General features: G+C 36.1%; 2 protein-coding genes and 1 pseudogene across 4 annotated transcripts; all 3 read left to right on the plus strand.

The window, feature by feature from the left end:
* The first annotated feature begins 1,604 nt into the window (after positions 1-1,604).
* LOC131531107 (natural killer cell receptor 2B4-like) lies at positions 1,605-6,674 on the plus strand. 3 transcript variants are annotated; one of them, XM_058761656.1, is made up of 6 exons: positions 1,605-1,685; positions 1,861-2,187; positions 2,810-3,103; positions 3,214-3,342; positions 3,583-3,686; positions 4,598-4,705. In XM_058761656.1, exons 1-5 carry the CDS (start codon positions 1,643-1,645, stop codon positions 3,672-3,674), a joined length of 885 nt encoding a protein of 294 aa, XP_058617639.1. In that variant the 5' UTR covers positions 1,605-1,642; the 3' UTR covers positions 3,675-3,686; positions 4,598-4,705. The 3 variants fall into 3 exon arrangements, with proteins under 3 accessions (XP_058617639.1, XP_058617637.1, XP_058617638.1); XM_058761654.1 differs by lacking the exon at positions 3,583-3,686 and having other exon boundaries at positions 4,598-6,674; XM_058761655.1 differs by lacking the exon at positions 4,598-4,705 and having other exon boundaries at positions 3,583-3,781.
* Positions 6,675-9,690: 3,016 nt separating this feature from the next.
* Positions 9,691-12,156, plus strand: LOC131530995 (uncharacterized; annotated as a pseudogene).
* A 1,757-nt stretch (positions 12,157-13,913) lies between these two features.
* On the plus strand, positions 13,914-16,684 carry LOC131530997 (SLAM family member 5-like). Its single transcript, XM_058761545.1, has 5 exons — positions 13,914-13,980; positions 14,098-14,418; positions 15,606-15,899; positions 16,034-16,147; positions 16,677-16,684. Exons 1-5 carry the CDS (start codon positions 13,914-13,916, stop codon positions 16,682-16,684), a joined length of 804 nt encoding a protein of 267 aa, XP_058617528.1.
* Positions 16,685-17,330: the final 646 nt, after the last annotated feature.

Raw genomic sequence — 17,330 nt, forward strand, 5'->3', positions numbered from 1 at the left:
CTTCTGATAAAATATGAACGTCACATTAAGCATCTGAATAGGTTTAGGAGTCGCTCTGATCTGAAAAACCCAGTTCAGGTAATTTATTCAAATAGTAATGTGCTGTATTTAGTAATGTGCTGAAGCTTTTATGATGGCTGCAGTTTGTTCTTGATATTTGTATTGTGGTCTAATCTCATATCCTGCTGCAGTGAAGTTTCTGAAAAATAAACATTCTCTCTGTACTGATTGTTTGTCTGTATATGACCATAATGAATTTACACATTTACACACGAAGATTAAGTGATTTCAGTATGAAATGGCTGGAGTTAATGTCAATAATGTATATGAGATTAGTAATGTATAGAGAGAAATTATGTCAATTTATCTGACACTGTCTCTTTAAACATTGATGTTATCTTGTAATTGAGATGATCTTGTAATGTGGATTGTGGACATTTAGGCTTCACAATTCTGAGACTCGTTTAGCTGACATCTACAGATCATTTCTACATATGATAAAAAAGACAATAATGGCAGAATAATTCAGAGGCAGACTACAGATAGACGAGCAGACAGGATCTCTGTGAATGCACATTTCAAAATGTTTATTTTAACATTGTATTCTTTGTGCTTTTATGTATTTTTGAAAAGAATCTAATAACAGACCACAAGTCTCAAGTATCAAAGCTGCACAGATAACATGCCATGTTTTTCTAGTTATTTCTAAGATACTTTTGGTAAATCCTGATCTCACAGGTCATTTTATCTTTTAAATGCAAACAACTTTATACAACATTTCAGCCTTTACACATACCAGTGCTGTATTTGGTGAGTTTAAAAGGAACTGGGTCCAGTATTTGTCCCAGTCAAGAAGTGAAGCTAAACTGTTTTCTTGGGAAGGTTTTATGTAACTGACTCTTTCTGAAGATTAACATGAGGTTAAGAAAGCTAAGACCACAGGATCACATGAAGGAAGAAAACTTAGAAAAGTTAAACAACCAGCAAGATTGAGAAATCATACACATGCACAATATATAATGAGTCCAAATCCATTGACTGCTGTAGGATGTGTGTGTAATCACTGTGCTGAAGGCTCCCTCTGCTGACTGTTTGTGAGACTTAATTACTGTGAGAATGTTTAACCTGGTAATGCACTTTAGGCGAAGGAAAACTTCACTAATATTTTGAGCTGAACTGTGTTAAATGTGCAGTAGCTATACTGGGGGATGTATTGGGAAAATGCTGCTCTGCTCAGTTTCTTAATTTGATAGCTACTCGATTTATTTTACTCACATGAGCTGCTCTTTTCTTCTTGTTTCTGTTATCATGCACAGATTTTTATGTATCTGCTGGTAAAAAAAAATAAAAAATGAAAACACTTATAGTGAAACATTCTATCTGTACTGATTGCTATTATGTTCTAACTCCCAACTACATGCAAGTAACTCTGTTCACTCTGTCCATCTCCAAAGCAATTTAAGAGAAAGATAAAGAAAGTATTAAGTGTAGCCTGGAGAGCACAGACGGAGAGAAACAGGGAACAGATTTCTAAATCCAGTTCACTTTTTCATCTATCAGTCTAGATTTAGGAAGTAGCTGCACTTTTTGTTCAGGAAGTCGCTCTGCTTTGTCTGAAGTGACTCTCGACTTTTCTATTACGATGTCCTCTCATCTGTGCGCTCTGATCCTGTTTGTTCTGTGCGGTGAGTAACTCTTAATATTTTCAGTAATTGTGGAGTATGTAAACACAAATGCTTTTCCACAAGAGATTAAATAATAAATATGGTTTACCCTTTTAATCGTGCTTTATTAAGCTCCAGGAAATGTGATTATATTAAGTCTCTGTCTGATAATAATGTGTTTTTATTTGTTCTTCAGGTGTGTTTGGTGATACAGATGTAATGAAGTCAGTATCAGTAACTGAGGGAGATTCTGTTACTCTAAACACTGATGTTACTGAAGTACAGAGAGATGATCAGATACTGTGGATGTTTGGACCTAAAGAGACTCGTATAGCTGAACTCTTTAAGCAGAGCATTGATATGTTTAGCAGTAATGAGATATTTGGAGACAGACTGCAGCTGGACTCTTTCACTGGATCTGTGACCATCAGAAACACCAGAACCACAGACTCTGGACTTTATAAACTACAGATCCGGAGCGACAGAGGAAACTCAGACAAGACATTCAGTGTTACTGTCTATGGTAAGACAAATACGACTTCAACTCTTGTATAAATGGATGTAAAGCGTATAATTGATCAGTAGTGAATCAGGTATATAACAACAATAAAATTAAGGTTTGTAAAATTACAATGCATTTTCCCAACTGCTTTTATTTTCCACCAGCAAACTGTAATCCAATAAATCCCTTTGTTATAAGAACAGAGAATTATGTAGGGGACCAAAAACTGTTCTTCAGGGGGCCATCTATATAAGCAAAGGACATGTATTCTTTCTCTGGTGTATTACTGACATTTATACACATACATTTACTGTAGCAATTCTATTACTGCCGGTCCTTTACATGTAATAAAGTATAGACTGTGTCTGTATATGAAAAACATAAATGAACAAATAACTTGGCTGTAAAGTGTGATTATTGAAGTACATATACTGAACATTTTTACTGTAAACATAACTGTTCCAAAGGGTCTTCTGAAGTGGCCAGTTTTGAGCACTTTGGTTTGGAACGATCTTTCAATTATATTAAATTACTATTTATAGTTATTAATAAACATTATCTGCATTTGGATCCTACTTTCCCTTGTGCCTGTGTTTGCTTACATTACAACAATACACTTATATTTAATTTACATGTTTTCCAGCTCGTCTGCCTGTTCCTGTCATCACTAATAACTCTTCACAATGTTCTCCATCATCATCCATGTCCAGATGTTCACTGCTGTGTTCAGTGGTGAATGTGGGTCATGTGACTCTCTCCTGGTTCAAAGGAAACAGTTTATTGTCCAGCATCAGTGTGTCTGATCTCAGCATCAGTCTCTCTCTTCCTCTGGAGGTGGAATATCAGGAGAAAAACACCTACAGCTGTGTGCTCAACAATCCCATCAGCAACCAGACGAGACATCTGCACATCAGTCAGTTTTGCTGGCCATGTGCAGGTACATCAGCAGCAATATTTTCTACATCTTTTCTTTCTAAATGTGCAGTTTATAGCATCTGGATGAAGTTCGACTGAAAGGATTGACCATTTTCTCTTTATTAATTACAGAAGGAATGTCTGTGCGTTTCGGTTTTATGCTACCTATAAGCATTTGTGTGCCGTTGCTGCTGCTGCTGATAATTTCTTCATGTGTGTTTTACTGCTGCTGCAGGAAATGCAATCAAGAAAAAACAGACGGCAAGTATTACTACAACTGACATGACAAAATAATTCCTTATGTGCAAAAGTTATAAACTATAAGAGCCAAAGTTGATGTTTTTACATTTTTATTATTATTATTTTTAAATTCTTATTGTATGTAAGTTGCAAATTGTATACTTATTATACAATTTACAATGTATTGTATACATGAGAAACAACAGAAGTCAGCACCTGATGATAAATTCACTGAACATCTGTATGTGTTTGTGTTTGTAGATGAGAAAAGTCTGTCAGAATACACACAGATCATCTACCGTCTGCAGATCACTGATCATCACCCACAATACACCACAACTCATCACGACTGATTTATGATTAATGTGACTGATTTCATTTCACAGATATGATGAATCTTCATGTTCATCTGCTTCCAAAGATAAAACTCATCTGCACTCTTAAAAATAAAGGTGCATCACAATGCCATAGAAGAACCTTTTTTTGGTCTAAATGGTTCCATAAAAACCTTTAACATCTGAAGAAGCTTTCTGTTTCACAAAAGGTTATTTATGCGGCAAAAGAAGGTTCTTCAGATTATAAAAAGGTAAGAAAGAGATGGTTCTTTAAAGAACCTTTGACTGAATGGTTCTTTGTGGAACCAAAATGGTTCTTCTATGGCATCGCTGTGAAGAACCTTTTGAATCACCTTTGAAGAGTGTGGACTGCAACATGACTTATTATATAGTTTATCATTCACACTTGATATTAATAAATCAGCAAAAGCCTAAAAGAACAACATGCAGGTTAACAAGATTACAGATGTATAATTTAACATTACATACATAAAAATGTAAAATTCATTTAATACAGTGAAATGAAACAAGTTCAACAAGTAATTTTAAGTCATTTACAGATGAATCTACCCAATTAAATATGATTTGTACTAAAACAGTGTCACAGACACATGATAGTCCTGAGATTAGTTAAAAAAATGTTTTATGTTTTATTAAATATGTTTTAATGTTTCAATTAAATATCTCAGTATTAATCTATTGTATTTTAAACAGTATTGTGTTATTCATCTATTCATGAATAAACCTCATTACAGTTCAACATTACGCAACTGAATTGCGATGTCTGCTTTTAAAGACGTGAAATGTCTTGGTGGAAAATGTTGAACTCTGAATGAGGTCAGTAAGTCAGGGGTCTGAGCTCAGTGCGTGTGGTTATGGTGCTGGGTAAATGCACGAAGCATAATTCAGTGTGTATGTGTGTGTGTGTGTTAAATATGCAGGTTTTATGGCATCCACAAGCTCAGAGGTGTCACAGCTCAGTCAGGCCCTTCACTCCACCAATCACAACGATCCACCTCACCAGAGTTCTGATCACGCACACCTGCACCCAATCACCTCATCATCTTCCCTCACTACAAAAGCTCCTCTCACACTCACTTCACTGTCCGATCTCGTTCATCATTACACGGACTCCGACTTTGTGATCTCTCAAGACCAAAGACCTATATCCTTCCAAGAAAAGCATTGCCTTACCTGTCTGCCTTACCTTCTGTGTCCCTTCCTCCTAGTGTCTCTAGTTTTCCCTCCAGTGAAGTGAGTGGATTCACCAGTCTCATCGCCGTGTCACGCTGTGGAAAAGAAGTTCATCTGTCATTCCTTCACCCCATCCTCAAACCTGCCGAGAGAGCTCATCACTTACTCACCCTTCCACCTATAGTGTGCCTCACCTGCAAAAAATAAACGCAGCTTTGTTGTTTCACCTTTTACCCTTTGTGTCCGAGTCCATAACAGAAGATCGGACCGCACCGACACTGCAGGATGAGCACCACGGATCCCTTCCAGGAGCTGGTGGACTCCTTAAAGAAATGGCTCTTACAATCGCCCACACCAACGGCACCACCAGCTCCACCACCGTCACTACCACCTCAGCCATCAGCCGTCAACACGAGCACTTCCCCACCGATTGTCTTCGCCAGTCCCATGGCCCGACCAGCGAAATTAAAATAAAATAAAATAAAATTGTCCTGTATATCCTAAATTTGGAACCCCAAAAGAAGGTTTCCTGCTTTTTTACATTAGGGGGACACCAAGGATGGTTGTATCACTGGTCAGCTGTAACACTTACAATTTCTCAAATAAGCAACAAGTTACAAATCACCAAATTCACTTCATACATGTTCAGTTTAGTCCTTATTCCATGTGAGGAAATAGAGCCCTGTGGCAGACACAGCAGATTTTAGAAGATAAAGACTAATTTTGAGGTAATAAAGTAACATCTCACCCCAGTGGATATCATAACGTTACATTTCACCCCAGGGTATGTTACAGCTAACCCAGAATATGGGGTGAATTGTAACATTTCACTCCACGTGTTTGAAACTAAGCCATTCATCGTCTAAGCCATTTAATAGCAGACACTTGCAACTAGTTTGAATCACATTAATAATGCACTCGCTTAAAAGAGTTCCAAGATATAAACAGAAATGTCAAAAATGTTTCAACCATCAAAAAAAAAAAAAAAAAGATTCTTATAGCATTCCATAATTGATGGACTTTACACAGTTATTAAACTGAACTGAGTCAACTGACTTTAAATGAAAAACTGACTGTTTACTACTCTCCTCTTTTAAAGCTTGGTAGAAATCACATTCAGGCTCTCTCTCTCTCTTGTCGGGCCCTTTGAATCATCCATGCTGACATGGCAGCAACTTCATCTGTTGTAGCTGTATACTTTTAATATTCTATGCTGTATGTGTCAGTGACCTTGAATGATGTCTTGGAGTTCTACTTGTGATAATTGAGGTCTACTTGTAATAACTGAATTCAGCTGATTGTCCTTAATTGCTAATCTACCCAGAAAAAGGGTGAATGTTTGTTGTAGAGCAAGCACTGAAGATAGCAATGTCCACTTGTTTTTAACTCACATGCACTCAGCCTGTATTTGATTCAGTGTGCGGTTAGCCACTTTCCTGTTTGCTTTTAAGTATTCCTTTGGCTCTACGCACCTGCAGTTAAAGGACTTATTTTTTCTTATTTGGAGCGCCACAATTTTTCTTAAGCAATTAATACTCACAGATTTGCAGCTCTTTATTACTCTTCCTCTTTATGGTCCAATTCATTTTAGTACAATATTACTAACCAGGTTATTGTTTTTTTAAGGTTATGATGTTAAACTTTTGCATGTGTAATGCTCTTCTCCATATCTCACTACATCCTGTAAAACCTATAGCTCCAACCACTGTCCTGATATTAATAGTGTATGTGGAGTCAGTAGTGTGTGTGAAATAAAAACTCAGTGGTTTGAGAAAGAAATAATCCCTTCTAGCATTTTTGTTTAAAGAATAAATTTGTACTGAATATGCGTACTGTACAAACTATATATACAGTATCTGTGCACATGCTTTATAGCTGAATTGAATCAACATTGAACTAAAATGTGCTGAATAATGACACTATTGAAGCAGAAATTGAAGTAGTTCATAATCCATGAATTTTGCAACATTAACACTGTTTATTACTGTTTATTTGACAAACTGCTGTGCACTTTACTGCACACTGAACATGCAAAAAATACAATACGGTGTTCTTGGTTTTGCCTGACAGAAAACATGCTCTTAGAGAACTGTTTGCACTGATGAATTTTAGTAAAAAGGCTGGATCGCAGTTTTTTCAAAATGTTTCTGCATAGTTTAGCAAATATATTATATGTATACAAGTATAGGGTATACAACTGTTAAAATGTTGTGTTATTAAGCAAACCCACTGCATTTTTCTATATGCGTACATTGCTTTGCAAACATACTGAATGTTATCTAAGCCATTAATCAGTTTTTTCAAATTTTCTAAATGATGATCCAAACCAAAAGAGGCATTGTAGTCTGTTGTTAAGTCACATTTTGTTCAGCATTGTTATTCTTACTACTAATAGTTTTACTTTATACATTGTACAGTACAATCTGATGTTTTAAATGAATGAATTATAACAATGGCATGGTTGAACAGCATTTAAAGAAACACTTTAATGTTCTAAACTCTAAAGTATAAATATAGGGAGGTAAATTTATAGTAATTGACAAACTTGTACAGTGACTGCATGTTAAGGCATCACCTTTGAAGTTTTACACATTAATTGTTCTGTATACAAACAGTAATATCCGTCTCCATCTGCTGGTCACTTTTAATATTCTTTGAAGCGATTTACTTGTGATGCATGTGTTGAAAATGAATATTTACTTGAAATAATCATCAACTTATTTATTCATTGTTCCTTTTATATCATGGTGGTGGGGATGCTATGTATTATTAGTAGTAGAAGTAATGAACTATTATTGTTTATTATGACGGCTCAGTACTCACTACTCAATACTCATGAGTACTTTTAAATAGGCTACTCTTTTACTCTTACTGTGCGTTCACACCGCCGCCAGGCAAGAGCGTCAAAGTGGCTGCAAGTCATTCATTTTCAATGTGAGCCGGCGGCGAGCTCCGGCGAGAGCGGCACGGCGCGTCTTGGACGGTGAGGGTGTCAAGGAGAGTTGAAGTCAGGTCAACTTTATGGTAATGAGCTATGGGCACGCGGTTGGGCGGCAACCAATCGGAATGTAGAAGTCCTCCGCTTGAGAGGAGTCCAGAGAACGCAGTCCTGTAAACTTTGGTTCCGACCATTAGTTAGTTAGAACGCTTGTTTTTCAGTGGGAATGCAATTCATTTGCTCAAAACAACACCGATTTATTGGTTTATTTTGTTAGTAAACATGTAACTATAATTGTTATAACTATAAAGTTCTTTCCATTGATCAATTTCTTACTTTCACAATTAAAATATTTCATAAGGTTCATTTATACCCTACTTGTGGTCAGTCTGCACAAGATCAACATCCTTGTTTCCTTTTCGGCTCCTTTAAATACAAGACCACGCGTTCGATCGTCAGAGCATCAACAAATCTTTCTACAGCATCGTTGGCAGGGCGGCCAGAACGAATTTTGATGCTCTGGCTGGAGGCGGTGTGAACGCACAGTTACTCCAGTAGTTTTTTGGACAAGTACTTTTACTCTACTCTCACTATCTTTTTTGGAAGGTAATTGTACATTTACTTGAGTATATTTTTTCTGTACTCTTTCCACCACTTGATACCTCAATAAAGCCAGTATTTCTCCAACATTCTCCTCAAAGTATTGATGAGACCCGATACATCCTGACTGAAGGCAGTCGATTCTCGGCAACATTTTCTGCTTCCTTCATCACATCTTCCATGGCCTTTATCACAGGCTCCCAGAGGACGAAGCTTTGAGTTTGTCTCTCCATTGCAGTGACTATTACACTGAGAACATTCAGAAGGTTCACAGCACTGCTGACCAATTTCTGAATTTCAGCTGTGAACTGTAGATTCTGTTTCAATTCTTCAGCTGTGAACTGTAGATTCTGCTTCAATTCTTCAATCTCTGTATCTCTCACATGTTCAGCATCCCTGATTGCCTTTGAAGCCTTAACAGTTTCGCTGGTTCCCACAGCCATCATTATTATACCTAGTGGAAATCAAGAAATCATATCAGCCACAAATATTGGTTAGTTGTACTTGTTGTAAGTTGTAGTTGTGAGATGATGATAAAAAGTAGTAGTGAATCAGGGAGGATTTCTCACCAGGAATCCAACCGATAATTGGTATTGCAGCCACTATCGCCCCTCCAATTATTACACCTTTACCTGTGTTCTCTCTAGCTCTCTGTCTTTCTATTTCTTGAGATTTATCCGAGGGATTTTCTTTGTTCTGCTGTTCAGCATTTCCCTTTTCTTTAATAAGTCGCTCTATGCATTGTTCTAAATATTTTCGTTTTTCTTCAATCATTGTCTTTGATTTTTTCAAGCAGTACTCAGCATGCTCAATATGCTTCCTCATTTGTTCATAATTGGAGCTAGTTGTTGGATCAACTTGTGCATCCAAGAGAGACTTGCAGGTGTTACAGATAGAGACAGTTCCCTCATTTAGAAGCGAAACAACTGTCTCCATAGACGGCAAATCCATAACACTGCAGGTTTGAAAGATAAGGAAAGAGAAAAATATTTCATTTGTAATTCACAAAGTCATATCAGTAGTACATCATTACTCACATTTAATAACAGCAATACTTTGTGAATACACACTAGATTTAAAAAAAAAAACTTACTCAGTTGAGTGGCACTGCCTAATTTCATCTGCCATACTGAAATGAAACAAAACAACAACAAATATATATATATATATATATATATATATATATATATATATATATATATATATATATATATTCAAAATGAATTGACACCCTCGGTCACATGACCATAAAATATAAAATTAGTTCAGTGACCACCTTCCCTTTCCTTTGCTAACGGAATTATGGAAAGACCCTTCATAAAGAGGTACCAGCCAGGTAATTTCTATATTTCTATATATTTCTTTTCAAAAGCATCAAGTTTTGTATGTCACCAAGCACAGGCTAAAAGTCAGAGAGAGACTTGCTCAACACTTGTCATATATCACACCTATTCAGTTTTTTCAACAACATAATATTTTTGTTAGGTTTCAAAACTAGGAATGTCCCATTCTCACGTTTAAGACTGTTCTGCAAGATTTCAGCATGTATAAATGGTTTTACGTTTTGCTATTAACACGTTTTAAGCCAGACTGCCACAGAAAACAATGACACATTTAAGGTTTTTCTTTTTCCAGTGTTTAAATTTTTATCTTTAATCTGCTGTATTCGATTATATATATATATATATATATATATATTTTACAAACATTGTTTCTTTAATGTACATCACCATATGTGCAAACAATACTATTAGTTGCAACAGTACAAAAAAGACAGCAGCCTGTTTGACAAAAAAATAAAATGCATATTATAATATTTGTGAGTCAACTTAAATTAAAAAAGCACATTCAACTAATAATATTAAATTCATTTAGGAAATACGTAAATAGCACGAATAAATGTGTTGAGTAAACCCCAAACATGTAATATGACAACACTTGACATTTGCATTAGACAATTGCATTGGACTGGAAAAAAAAGAAACTTTAACCTTTTGCAAACATACCTGAAAGTGATGCAGGCTTTATCTTGCAGTTTCTTTCTTGTTAAAGGTGTGCTTCTTCATTCATGGGGATGAAGTCTGTGTGGGATGGAGTCTTTGCTGCTTTTATGCACTGCATCCAGAAATCCCCTGGTTTTCAAGGAAGAAGGGACACCCTCCTTAGCAACTTACTATAAGTCATGTGATCAATGATCCTTTAGGCTTATTATAGACTGCAGTCAAGCCCATCGCACTGCAGTCAATCCATATTTACAGCACTTAGCAACCAACCCACCCATTGCTGACAACACATCCAGCCCAGCACTGCTTATTCACTGACTGTATTGTTAATAAGAGTGGGAAAGACCTCATGCAGCTCTATAGAAGTCTGGGTCTGTACATTATGGCAAGCCATTTTAACATTTAATCTATAAACCGCACTAGTATCTAAATTAATGTTATTAGTACTTAATTTTTAGATCTTTTCCATGAAGTATTTTTCCTTAGGTACTAGTGTTTATTCTTTAGGAACTAGTGTCTTTTGTAAAGTTACTAGTACTTATTCATTAGATACTAGTTCTTATTATTCAGAGACTAATGCCTTTTACAATAGTGACACGTATTTAATTATAGTTTACTTCTTTTTTTGTACACAAATTATACATTTTTAAAAATGATAAAAGTTCTCGTTTTTGTTTTGTTTTCAATACAACTCTGAAAGATATCTAACATGATAATATATGACTTTGTTGTTGTTTATTCTTTTCTTCCAGGTGTGTATGGTGTTACAAATGCAAATGAAACCAAGATGATATCAGTGATGGAGGGAGATTCTCTAAATTTAAACACTGATGTTTCTGAAATACAGAGAGATGATCAGATACTCTGGACATTTAGATTTAACAGTTTTGAGACTTGTATCACTTCAAATCCATAAACGGAGCATCTCTATATATGATATTGGTGAGAATTATAGATTTAGAGGCAGACTACAGATAGATGAGCAGACAGGATCTCTGAGCATCACAAACATCAACAAATTACACTCTGGACTTTATAAAGTGCAGATCATCAGTGGAGACGTCAAACAAAAGAGCTACAGTATTGTTGTTTATGGTGAGTGAACTGAAAAGTGAAACTGAAAGTGAAAGTGAGTGACATAACCCATACTCGAAATTGTGCTCTGTATTTAACCCATCCAAGTGCACACACACACACACACACACACACACCATGAACACACGCAGAGCAGTGGGCAGTGAGACCCTAATGAATCATATGAAAAGTCTTTTTATTTTAAAAACGAATGTAAATCTGGACCATCTGGATGTGGATTTTCATTAATTGATCTATGATGACTGAGGATCTTTTGCATCCTTTTCAGTAACCGACTATTCCACAGTTAATGTTTACTTGTCTTTGGTGCTTCTCAGCTGTTCTAACTGTTCCTGTCATCAGTGTTTCTCCTCAAAACCCTTCAGTATCAGAAAGCTCATCAGAGCAGTATTGTTCACTGCTGTGTTCAGTGTTGAATGTGAGTCATGTGACTCTCTCCTGGTTCAAAGGAAACAGTTTATTGTCCAGCATCAGTGTGTCTGATCTCAGCATCAGTGTCTCTCTTCCTCTGGAGGTGGAGTATCAGGATAACAACACCTACAGCTGTGTGCTCAACAATCCCATCAGAAACCAGACTCAACATCTGGACATCAGTGAAGTCTGTCAACCAAGTTCAGGTCAACCAAGTTCAGGTACGTCAGTATACTTGGGACTTTCACACTTTTACTGAGTCCGAGTTGCTTTCACTTTCACCTGATAACTGGCTGTGTAAAAACTCCCTTAGAGTCCATAATTTTACTTTTTGATGCAGTTAAAAATGTCATGCTGGTTTATCGCTCAAATGTTTTAACGAAATAGTTGAACTCACATTGTCTCACACTAATTAAGCATTTTGACTAATCACACCTTTTTGTGTGTGTGTGTGTGTGTGTGTGCTCTTAAATTTGGGGTTCCCAGCACATTATATGAAGGTTATATTCTTAACTCAACCTGGCCTCATAAAAATACGTACCTCTGCGCACTTTTTGTTCGACACCATTTTACGTACCTTGCTGCACGTTTCGCCGCAGTTTCAAATAGAAATGTCCACTGAGTGGCGCTAAAACACAGGTTCAATATGTGAACCCTGGCATGTTTTTATTACGTAGATATTGGTACGTATTGCTGTTTTTATTACGTTGCTTCAGATACGTATTGCGGCGGTTCAGAATTCAAATATCCGGGACTGTCGCTGAAGGTTAATGCTCTATCGTGTTGGAAATATGCCCTACACCAAATCCAGCCCTAAACCTACCCGATAGTGTTAACAAATGCAAAACTGATATAAAAACGTATTAGCTGATGCAACTGTGCCATTTGAACGTCCTTTTACACAGATTTTAACTGCTTTGTCGAACCGTAGTTACACGGGATTTGAACCGGTGCTTCTCGTCTCTTAAGTCCGTCTCCGTGCTCCGTGAGCTAACGAACAAACTTGTCATCTATGAAAACCCATAGATATGAAGCTGAATGTGTGCGATGCTAACGTTCAAAGCATCAGTCTCAAATCTCAAATCTCCCAGCATATTAATATTGTTTTGAAGTCATAGCATGATATTCTTCAAGTAATTGTGCGGAAATTATGCTTTATTAATCACAACTCTGTAAATTTGTGTGAAAGTGTTCATTTATTTTGGAAAATGCAGTGTCACGCTAAAAAGTGTACCCAGGTACGTAAATGCCATGAGACCAGGTAGTCTTAACTATATAAATGATAGAAATTAAACTTTTATGATTAATGTGACTGATTTCATTTCATAGATATGATGAATCTTCATGTTCATCTGCTTCCAAAGATAAAACTCAACTGAGCTGCAACATGAATTAATATATAGTTTATCATTCACATGCACACTTGATATTATTAAATCACCGAGAACTAGTGTATGGTTTTGTAGATTTGGTGTGTGGTTCTGCTGTTTGAGTGTCAGCTTTCAGAAATTGTGTGACAAGTAAATATTTTGTGTAAGCAGTTGAAAAAAACTGTAAATATGATTTGTACTAAAACAGTGTCACAGACACATGAGAGTCCTGAGATTAGATAAAAAAATAAAAAATAAAAAATAAACAACTATGTGGATGTTTTATTAAATATGTTTTAATGTTTCAATTAAATATCTCAGCATTAATCTATTATATTTTAATCAATATTGTGTAAAATGTTCTGTAAGGTATTTGAAAGAGATTCATTGTCATATGGCGTGTGTGAACTGGCACATGTTCACTTCGAGTCAGATCTTGTGTTATTTAGGTCAGTAAATGTGGTGTCTGAGCTGTGAAACTGTGGTGTAAAGTGCTGCGAGGATCTTCAGCTAATGCACATGATGTTAGACGATGTGTGTTTGTGTTTTTTCATGTTCATGAGAGTGTGAGATGTGGCCAGTTTCCTTTCACAACCACAAATAATTCTTCTGAGAACCTGTTACGCTCAGGATATATATATAAATAATGAGAGTTTTTATATCCAGAATGACATTTTCTTATCTGTGCGCTCTGATCCTGTTTGTCCTGTGTGGTGAGTAATTATTTTAATCAGTAAATGTGGTTAGATTAACACAAATGCATTTCCACCATGAGACATAAAAAACACGAATTTTAATGGTCAATTATTTTGCATTTGTATGATCTGCAGGTGTGTTTGGTGCTGATACAGATGAAGTGAAGTCAGTGTCAGTAACTGAGGGAGATTCTGTTACTCTACACACTGATGTTACTGAAGTACGGAGATATGATCAGATACTGTGGATGTTTGGACCTAAAGAGACTCGTATAGCTGAAATATATAACCAGATGTTTAAGAGTAAAGATATATTTGGAGACAGACTGCAGATGAACTCTTTCACTGGATCTCTGACCATCAGAAACATCAGAACCACAGACGCTGGACTTTATAAACTACAGATCCACGACAACAGCAGGAAATCAGAGAAGATATTCAATCTTACTGTCTATGGTAAGACAACTATGTCTCAAAAACCTCTTTTAATAAACATAAAGCTGCTTATTGGTCTGGCAGCAGTGAATCAGAAACAACACTAAAAATAGGGTTTGTTAAAAATAAGTTGTATTTCCCGTCTACTTTTATTTTCCACCATGCAGCAAACTGTAACAATATCCTTTCTTAAGACAGGATGAATTAAACTTTTTTAAAGTAATATGCAACACAGCCTTTATTAATTAATTAATTCATTTATTTATAATTGTAATGCATGTTGTGTATATTGTAATCCCTTTGAAGAGTTTAAAAAAAATCAAAAATGAAGCATGCACCAAAAACTGTTCCTCAGGGGACCCTTTATGTATAAAGCGCATGAATTCTTTCTCTGTTGTATTACTTATGTTTTTACATATTTGCTGTAGTAATTCTATTACTGCCAATCCTTTATGTGTAATAAGTAGTTTGTGTCTGTATATATGAAAACATAAATGGACCAATAAACGTAGCTGTAAAGTGTAATTAATAATGTACACGGTCACGGTGCACACAGCAGGGAGGAACGAGAAACACGCAGACGAGGAGATACTTCAAAATAATAGTCTTTAATGGTGACATCAGGACAGGGCAGGACACGGCAAGATTCACACAGACAGGAACACCGGGGAATAACGAGTAGACCAGACGAAATCTAACTAAACAGGCAGGAAATAAATACACATGACAATTACTGATAATTAGACAAAACACGGCTGGACAAGACTTAACTAATAATCACACTAAACAAGGACAGGAACATGACCAAATATGGACACAAGAGGCGGGAACACATGACACACACGACAGAGGACGTAACAGTACACAAACCTAACGTTTTTGTTATAAAAATCTACCAGGTTTATGCCTATGAATATTTAGCATACCTCCAAATATAGGTGAAGTCAAAATCTAAACCTCACAACCATTCCTTCATGCCAAACAACTTAAACCAGCGCAAACAATCATGGGATCGAAGTGTTCATTAGTTTCATTAATTCTTCGTTCCAAGGGTCTTCTGAAGTGGCCAGTTTTGAGCACTTTGGTTTGGAAAAGCCCTTCAATAATAATAGATTACTAAACATCTTCTGCATTTTGAATTTTACTTTTCTTTGTGTTTTTGCTCACATTACAATAGTATACTTTTATTTAATTTACATGTTTTCCAGCTCGTCTGCCTGTTCCTGTCATTACCGGAGACTCTTGTTCCACATCATCAGGATCTTCAGTGTCCAGATGTTCACTGCTGTGTTCAGTGTTGAATGTGAGTCATGTGACTCTCTCCTGGTTCAAAGGACACAGTTTATTGTCCAGCATCAGTGTGTCTGATCTCAGCATCAGTCACTCTCTTCCTCTGGAGGTGGAATATCAGGAGAAAAACACCTACAGCTGTGTGATCAACAATCCCATCAGCAACCAGACTCAACATCTGGACATCAGTGAAGTCTGTCAGCCAAGTTCAGGTATGTCAGTATTATATTCACACTGAATCTGTCTGAATCTGATCGTTCCCAGTGCTCCTTCAATGTCAGTTATCATTTTGGTGCTATAATGTGCAGCAGTAGCTTAATGACTCTTTATATTTTATCCGTTACAGAATCCAGCCGATCTTTATTTCTCATTGTAGTATTTCTGCTGTTGCTGCTGCTGCTCACAGTTGTAGTCATGTTGATTTTCTGTCACAGAAATTACACACAAGCAAAACAAGACGGCAAGTATTACTAATTACCAAAAATGAAGAAAAAAAAAAAAAATATATATATATATATATATATATATATATATATATATATATATATATATATATACAAATGTATAATTTTGTAATTGTTTATTTATTTAATTTTCAAACAGCTCAGGCTAATGAAGAAGAGGTTGCTTATACAGAAGCAACATTAATTCCACACAGAGCTCCGGATGCTGTAAGATACGTTTGTTATTCTCTGCATTACATCTCATTGCTTACAGAAACCCTGCTAAACTAAGTATTGTTTTTTGTGTGGTCTGCTTGTGATTTTTTTTTTTATATACATAAGTTAGCACATCATTCACAATTTTTAAAAAGTCTGGATTTAATAGTTAAAGTGCTTATTTATTCATTCATTCTTAAAGATGCATGTATTTACATGATCATGACTAGATTCTTATGGCTGAAACCCATGGGACTCTCTGAATCTGTGTTTAAGCATGTGTAGCATCAGCTCTGTTCTTGACACTGATGTGCGTCTCTTTTCTTACAGGAGGCTAATGGACGAGATCAGATGGTGTATTCAGAAGTTGTGTTAAGATGATGGTAGGATATAACAGGATATGCCACTTTTTTAAGGTGATTTTCAGGGGCTCATACATGTACAACTAGATCAAATGCATTCAGTAACTTACTACACTGTAAAAAGTGATGACCTGCCAATGTTACCTTACAGAGTCCATACAATTGTTTGGTTGCACAATGCATATGACTTTTTGTTGAAAAACCATATACAGCTCAATGTACTGTTAATATGAAGGAATTTTCCACTTTTTACCCATGTTTTGAATTGCGCGTTGAAATGCTTGGAAATTTACCAGAAAACGTAGGCCTACTTGTAATTTTCTGGCAGAACATTATTGTATTAGAGACTGTATGAATGCGTTGGTTGCTGTTACGGTACTAAATCACCTTAGAAGGCCGGATACCCAATTAATGTCCAGGGACCAAGAGAGGAGTAAAGAGCCAGAGCCTTTGAATTAGAATTCACTCAATGTATTGTTCACCAAACAGAAAATGTAATGATTACTCACACTTGAAAAATGCCCATATATAAATTCACATCCGTATTGATTAAAATACAAACTGCGTAGGCCTGCGCAAACAATAAGCAATCAATATAAAGAAATAATATACAGAGAAAGGA

Source organism: Onychostoma macrolepis, chromosome 22 (genome assembly GCF_012432095.1).
Source record: "Onychostoma macrolepis isolate SWU-2019 chromosome 22, ASM1243209v1, whole genome shotgun sequence".
Lineage (NCBI taxonomy): Eukaryota > Metazoa > Chordata > Actinopteri > Cypriniformes > Cyprinidae > Onychostoma > Onychostoma macrolepis.

Excerpts from the sequence above, each read along its gene's own strand:
- LOC131531107 (XM_058761654.1), top strand. The coding sequence starts at position 1,643 with ATGTCCTCTCATCTGTGCGCTCTGATCCTGTTTGTTCTGTGCG. Across the intron at positions 1,686-1,860 it reads GATCCTGTTTGTTCTGTGCG|GTGTGTTTGGTGATACAGAT; the intron begins GTGAGTAACTCT and ends TTTGTTCTTCAG. Across the intron at positions 3,343-4,597 it reads CAATCAAGAAAAAACAGACG|GTTTTATGGCATCCACAAGC; the intron begins GCAAGTATTACT and ends TTAAATATGCAG.
- LOC131530997 (XM_058761545.1), top strand. The coding sequence starts at position 13,914 with ATGAGAGTTTTTATATCCAGAATGACATTTTCTTATCTGTGCGCTCTG. Across the intron at positions 13,981-14,097 it reads GATCCTGTTTGTCCTGTGTG|GTGTGTTTGGTGCTGATACA; the intron begins GTGAGTAATTAT and ends TATGATCTGCAG. Across the intron at positions 15,900-16,033 it reads AGTCTGTCAGCCAAGTTCAG|AATCCAGCCGATCTTTATTT; the intron begins GTATGTCAGTAT and ends TATCCGTTACAG.